Genomic DNA, 7522 nt, shown 5'->3' on the forward strand with positions numbered 1-7522 from the left:
AGCCGACTCGTCAGCAAGATCTCGCGCTCTTCGCTTTCAAATTACGTATATTACTTAAAGCATGATTGCATCACTCAAGGCCAGCTAGAAGGCCTCGACCAGGACATATCCTAAAGATCACACCCACCAAGAACAAATAAATCAATCCGATTGGCTGATGAATCTGACAATCTGACTTTAGTTGCTCATTCATTTGCACTGTTGAGGGATTCTGAAGAAATTCTAAAGGCATGAGGGGGTGGAGCTCAGACTCATGCACTGCTTCGGCCATGCGATTTGTGAAACAGTTGTCACACTTTGCTTGTAAGCATCAAGGAATACATTTTGACTGGATAAACTTTTCATTTTTCTCTATTTGTTTGTAGATTAATTAAGAGTGGAAAGCGATTAAAAATACATAGTCAAAAAGGTGATTGAGAATGAAAGGATGAAAAATATTTATTTATTTGGCATGTTAGGCCAGCAGGCTTTGCTGGCCCTGAGAATTCGCCACTGATATTAACATGAAAAAATAGAGCTAAACTGTTTTTTATAAAAGCCTTTTAACAGGGCTTATTGTTTACAAACTAGGAAAACTAAGAGAATCTACTAAAGCCCATATCTTTGACAATATCAACCCACATAAAACAATGGCCATGTAATATAACACTTTCAATATACATAAGAATTTGCATTTAAAACTGAAAAATAGTTTCATCCCATCTGAAGGGAGGAAAAGGAGCCTTTCCTTGTCTTGCAAATATTAAATTTCAAATAATCAATTGCATAAATAAATTTTATTGAATAAGATGCGATCAAATATGCTCACCTAAACTGTACTGGGTTATGTTTTGGAAAACAATGTGACTGAACCATGGCCAGAAAAATGCAAACACGCGCACTTCGTTTCGGATATATGCACTATAACTGACAACCGGTGAATGCTGTTGCATGCGCCGCTGAGTGTTGTTAAACTCACCTCTAAGTTTAGCACAGAGTGCACTCAGATGATCAGACTGTGAGGCGGTTTTATCAAAATCAGACAGAAGGCCAGACAAATTAATAGTTTTCTTTCTTGCATTTTCTGTCACAGTGACACAACATCTAGTCCGTTACTTTTCTGGGAGACTATTCTGGGCGACCAAAAATACGTAGACTTGCAAGCTCTAGCGTTGGCCAATGAGAGTTTCAGATCGAGTTGTGCTCTCGGGAATCCAATTCACTCTTGATTTCAAGCTGACCTGGCTGTTTCCACACCCTTAAAACGCATCTTGCGCATTTCTATGTAAAAATATGTAAGCAGTCTTAGTGCTATGGTAACATTTGAATGTGACATTTTTAAGATGCCACCATGTTTCTGGTCCCCCTACAGAACATTTGTGTTTTTTCTGTCTGTTTCTGCTGGTCTGCATGCCTACTTCCCCACCTGTGTTTGACTGTGTGGGTGCAAGTGAGTGAGTGTGTGTGTGTGTGGCACAATAAGCACCGTGTCTGAGAAGTGTCTTGTCTAGCTGTAGGGGAGGTGACTTAGTTCTTTGCCTGGCTAATCATCTCCAGAGTGTTAGTGGAGAGGGACTGTCACTGGTGCTAAAGAGATCACAGGGCCAGTCTACAGTATGCCCCCGGTCTTGGCCCTCTCTCACGAACAACAGCCTTTCTGTGGCTCACACAGGAGAGAATGTGTTCTAGTTGTAGAGAGCAACTCTTCAATACTGCACTCTCGGCTACCTGATTGCTTTGCACTACTGCAGGCATTCAGGGGTTAAAGGTACAGACCTTGTCCCAGAACACTCATAAGACTTGCTATGGATAATCCATGTGGGCAAGCCAATGCATTTTCCTTTAAGTAAGAAAGTCACATTGACTTTGGTTTTTACTTATATTTCAGATGGTACCCAAGCAATAAACCATGTGATTGTTACAGAATCCACAGTCACTGAAAGATGATAAGGAACAAAGCAGAATGTAGTAGTTATATTGGCCAATGTTAGAACCAGAAGCATCTTCTTCCCCCTGTAGAAGTGGAAGCATATTGGGAGAAAAGGTGTTTTATGAGACGTCGCAAACAATCTTGTGTCAAATAAGAGGAAGTCAACAAATTATGTTTCGTTCCTTCTAGGAAGTAGTCTCTAAAAGAGGAACAGTTCAGTTAATGTTTAACCCAATTAGTTCCTCTTGTTTACCTCATGAATTTTGCCAGGTTCTAAAATCCAACCGCACTATTCACTGGGAGCTGCTGTTGTGTGATGGGTTGCCTGACTAATTTCAATGCAAACAGAGATGTCTTGTTTTTTGTTCCTTTTTTATTTTATTTTTTACTGTAACCATGTAAGTAACCATAAAAGTAGCATTTTTGAAAAGGGTCCATGCAAGTCTCCCAAACAATTGATATGAAACACATGGGTATTCAGGTCAGCACCACCAGAATGTGTTTCAGCATCTGAAACAAAGAGGAATTAGTGTAGTGACAATGTTTGGGGCTTTTCACGGAATCCCCCCAGACTTGGCAGCCCGACGCTCCCCTACATGGGTTCTGCCATAGGGCTTTGGGCTCTTGGAGTGGCTTATTCCACTGTCTTGTTTGAGCCTCAGTGCCAGCCCTTATTCTTCTTTTCTTTTATTAAATGAAGACTTGGGATTGAAATATAATATGTTTATTAATGTCATTGTCTCCTTGCGTGTCAGCAGGTTCCGGAGCGATTCCTGGAAGTGGCACAGATCACGTTACGGGAGTTTTTCAATGCCATTGTGGCAGGCAAAGATGTTGATCCTTCCTGGAAGAAGGCCATTTACAAGGTCATCTGCAAGCTGGACAGTGAGGTCCCAGAGATTTTCAAATCTCCCAACTGTCTGCAGGAGCTTCTGCATGAGTAGATTTCAATCACTTACCAAGTATCATCATCCCTTCTTTTCCAGAATCTTTATGAAGTAAGAGGTAGCATTCCTATTTTTAAGTCCCAGCTACTTTTGAATGACTTAGCTGTTAATTTTTTTGTGCTTCTTTTTTGGGAAAGTCTATAAAAATCTTGATTTTTTTTTTTTTACTGTATTCAATCCTTCCTCCCTTTTTCCTGCCTTTAAAATGGTAATTACTATGTTTACCATGCAATGGTTAACAAATGGAACTGACACCCTGAATTTCTCTCTTTTATTGGTTATTTTGTTGAGGGTTTTGTTTTATCCCTGGATGTTTGCAATGTGTGACAGTTTTAAGATGTATTGCTGAATAAGACTTGCATTTGTAGCTTGTATAGATGTAATTATTATTTATGATTAATATAATTATTACCATTAATGTTATTAATGCTTGCTGCAAAAAAAACAACAAAAGGAAGACATGACAAGACAAAAAAAATGACATGTGGTATTCTTGTTTCTCATGGCAATGCTACATAAAATAAATTATTCTTTGGACAAAAAAAATAATAATAAAGAGGGATATACATTTTCTATGTGGGAAATTCATATATATATATATAATATATATATTTGACGTTATTCTTGAAAGGAACAGCATTAACTGTTTTTTTGTTTTTTGTTGTTTTGTTTAGCCATTCTTCCTTGTTGGCTAGGGTCCAATGTTCTTGTGTTTTGTGTCCACATTGATAGCACTGGCTCTAGGGAGGGAGGCCTACTCGTAGGTTTTTCCTTGACGGAGCAGCCTCTCCTGTAACTAAGCAACATGGCCATTTCATTCTGGGGCAAGCCAGTTCGGCACAAAAAAGATGGACGCCTTCCCACTGAGAAACCATTCTTTCTTATAAAAAGCACACTGTCAAAACTGCTCATATAAACACATGCACACATACAAACACATACCAAAATAAACATCCCTCTCATACATACACTCTCATAATTCACAAGCACTCACTCCGTCAAACACGTCCTCTATGGCGTCAAGACAGGATAATTGTTTTTGTTGATTTTGTCCTCCTGCTAGCTGGGAACACCTCTATAATTGGACTGTAAATTCTGTAGACTTGAGTTTGGTTTACACAATAAAGATTTTGACTGAGAATAATTTGAGATTAGCGAAGATTTTAAAAAAAGGTTGTTTTTTGTACTTACTGGATTGTACATAGTTTATTTGTTAGAAGTGTACAGATTTGCTTAATATTTACAATAATCCAATTAAGCTATGGCAGTGTACAGTTTATCAGTAGTAAAAATTTCATGTGAGTTTCATGCTAGAGAAACTTTATATGTTGATTTAAATTGTACTTTTATATAATTCATATGAAGTTCTTTGATTTGAAGTTGTCTCCTTACGCTTTCTAAAAAAGTATACTAGTCAAAGGATTCACATTTTTGTAGTTAAGCCTGCTAAGGGATCTATGTAATGTAACCAATTACATGTCCCAGAAACAATTAGCTTACCCTAGACATATAAAGAAATAAGAACAGTTTATGCTTAAAAAGAAAAAAGGGCCTTTGGACTCTTTGTGCATCCATCCCTAGTTCATAAATAAGAGTCGGCAGTAGAGGGCAAGTGCTGGACATGTGATCTGCTCTGGAAGCCTGTGCCGTTTGCATTGGGCAAATCCAGCTGATGAATTGAAACGCAGGCCGGCAATTATTGTCAGCACAATGCCTTAAAAAACCTGCTGACTTCTAGATTAATGGGCACAAAAGAGCATGAGGTGCTGTCATTCTGTCGCCAGGGCTGGCATCATCCACAGCCCGCGGACAACGCACAAAACGCCAAGCCATTCACTATGCATTGTAAAGAGGAGGAAAAACAAAACCAAAACAAAGTTAGGAGTTAAAAAGAAAGCGTTTTGGCCCTATTCAATTCTCAAGTCTCTTGCAAGGCTGTGCTGACGTACATTCTACTTTACATGCATTGTGATAAATAAACAATTCTTTTAAAGTTGTAAGGAATTTTGTGTCATAATGAAAGAAATAATTAATTCATTTTATTGGTAATGTTTTGCAACATTTTTCATCCAACTAATGATGGTTGTGTCTTAATGAGGTATTTCCGTTTTTGCATAAAGTGTTGATTAGCCATATTCAGCTGTTGCGGTGTAAATATCCATACAAACAGGCATTGTGTACTTCACACACATAATGAATCTGATAATTGCCTGTGCCTAATGTTGGAAACACCAGCAGTTTTTTCCAAAAGAATTGATAACATAAAATGTAACATAAATACTATAATTTGACTCTAGATTCTTATGTATTGACGTAATAATGTCGATAGGCCTAGACTGTACACTGGAAAATTTAACACAAATTGAAATAGCAGGATATCTTTTTCTAGGTTTAAAACAAAATGCCCTAAACAGTAGGTTCTTGTTAATTATCTACACACAGAGACCTGGAAAAATTACTTTGACAGCCCTTTTAAAGAAGCAGAGTGTTTCTAAGAATGACACTATAGTTCCCCATGAATCTGATGTACTTTAAGCCATTTAACGTAGCTCAGAGGTAATATGTCAGCATAAGTGCAGGTGTGTGTGCTTGTGTGTGTGAATACAAACATGATAGATAGTTTTAGCTCCCATTTCTGGTTAATATTCTTTATGTATTGTTTCTCATTTTAATTGTCATTATTTTTTTTTATTTTTTTTTAATCACTGTACTGCATCTTTGAAGGAAACCAGAGGCAGGATGCATTCGACATCTAAATTCCTTCTTGATGTAATTGCTGTTGTACTTCTAGAAGTGTTGAGATTTTTTAAATGTTTTGAGTGGTGACATTTGGTTGTTTATATTTTTACAACCCTTCACAAGGGCGTAGATTTGGCCTGAACATTGCAACGTGAAGCATTTACCAATGTTTCCATTGATCATGATATAAATATTGGGGGTGTTGTACTTGCTTGTTTTGATTGTTGGGGGGGTTACCTCTCCTCCACCCCCCCCCCCCCACCCCCAAACAACCCCCCCCCAAAACACACCCGGAATCTATGCCCCTGCCCCTTCATCTCACCAACACTTCAGGGTTGCCCATCAAAGGTGTTCTCGATCAGTCTACATTAATTTGGTAATAGAAATTAGATGGACTTGTTCGCGTTGTAACACAGGGTCATTTGCCGTGTAGCTTTGTGTTAGTCCAAAATCCTAAATGTAGCTGATGTGTACATTTTGCACTCCTTTAAGGTCAATTGTTCTGGGCACTATAGAGTTTCATAAAAAATGCCAACTCTCGGAATAACCTTGATTCTTGTTTGGATATACAGTACATATTCATCTCACTTGTGCTGCACTATTGGGCTTCTACATATTAGGAGAATCTTTTTAGTTGTTTTCATGAACTGAAAAAAAATTTCATGTAGTGATCACAAATCTGTAAAAATCTGAATCAGTTGCCAAACATGGTTTTGGACTGTTTTTTATAACAAAGAAAGACAAGTTACAAAGAGATAGAAAGCCACTTTGTATATGATTATACATTTCTGGGAGGGGAACAATTATTTGTACTGAATGCAATGTGTTGTACAAGATTCTTGACACTTTGTAGATTTGATGCTGTATTTATGAGATGTGTGCTCCCTGAAGGGTTTTAAACATGACTTCACTGGCTTAGACATGTATGTAAACACGAACAGGAAATGAGAAAACACTGCCTTTCTATGATTTAGCAATATGATGTAAATAGCATTGTTATGCTTTTTTTGTATGAGAGAATTCTTTGATTCTAGTATGGTAATTCCAGCTGATACTGTTACAATTTTCTTTGATATGTTTTGAAGGATACTCATGACTTAATTGATCTGTACACATACATTGTTAACGGGATAGCGTTGTGGATTTTGTTGTCAATTTGTCATGCAGAAGTTTCATAATTTATTGGTTTAATTTATCATAATTTATTTGGTGATGGTGTACAATTTTGGTATTTCTGGGGATGTACTGTAATATAATTTGGTAGAACGAGACAACATAACGCCCTCATAAGCTCCTCTGTAAAGACATAAAGAGACACTTATGTCTAGGTAGCCATTGTTATTTCAGAAACTGTAGTCAAAAGAGATGCTTGATGAAAAAAAAAATAAGTTCAACAAAACTTTTCTTCTATTTTGTTTGGAAGGTGAAAAATGTGTGTTTTAAAGTTTTTATTTCTTATCACTTAATCAGACTTTTACCTTTGCTTTTTACCACCTACACAATACAGTAGTCAAAGTGCCTCGTGTGCCTTCCATCTCCTCAGAACTGAATGTATGTGCAGTATATATGCAAGCTTGTGCAAAATAAAAACTAAGTCCTAGATCAGGTGTTTCCTTTTGCCATTTGTTATCATATAGAGCAAAGCCCAAAAATGATGGGTAATATAAGGGTAAGGATGTAACCACATATTCAGGATTGGGGTGGGGGGGACCAAATGTAAAAATGTAATAATCAGTCATGGAAAAATCCCATATCAGTAGACCACTTTTATGAATATTGGGGGGGACATGGTGGTTACGGCCCTGAGGGTAAAGATATTCTCACAGGTGTTTTATCCTATTTTACATAATACATTTTTATATCCCTATTTTGCTTAAAGTTAACTGAATAGATATGAAGCATCATATGCATGTAAGCCTTTTTTCCC

At 37.3% G+C, this 7522-nt stretch overlaps 1 protein-coding gene across 3 annotated transcripts in view; it reads left to right on the top strand.

Moving 5' to 3' along the window:
- Positions 1-7197, top strand: part of LOC127455602 (prospero homeobox protein 1-like) — a 42407-nt gene extending 35210 nt beyond the window's left edge. For all 3 annotated transcript variants that reach the window (XM_051723640.1, XM_051723638.1, XM_051723639.1), the window contains exon 5: positions 2668-7197. In XM_051723640.1, coding sequence (XP_051579600.1) covers positions 2668-2853 — 186 coding nt within the window. In that variant the 3' untranslated portion in view covers positions 2854-7197. The remainder of the gene's footprint in view (positions 1-2667) is intronic.
- Positions 7198-7522: the final 325 nt, after the last annotated feature.

This window comes from Myxocyprinus asiaticus, chromosome 17 (assembly GCF_019703515.2).
Source record: "Myxocyprinus asiaticus isolate MX2 ecotype Aquarium Trade chromosome 17, UBuf_Myxa_2, whole genome shotgun sequence".
In the NCBI taxonomy this organism is placed as follows: Eukaryota; Metazoa; Chordata; class Actinopteri; order Cypriniformes; family Catostomidae; genus Myxocyprinus; species Myxocyprinus asiaticus.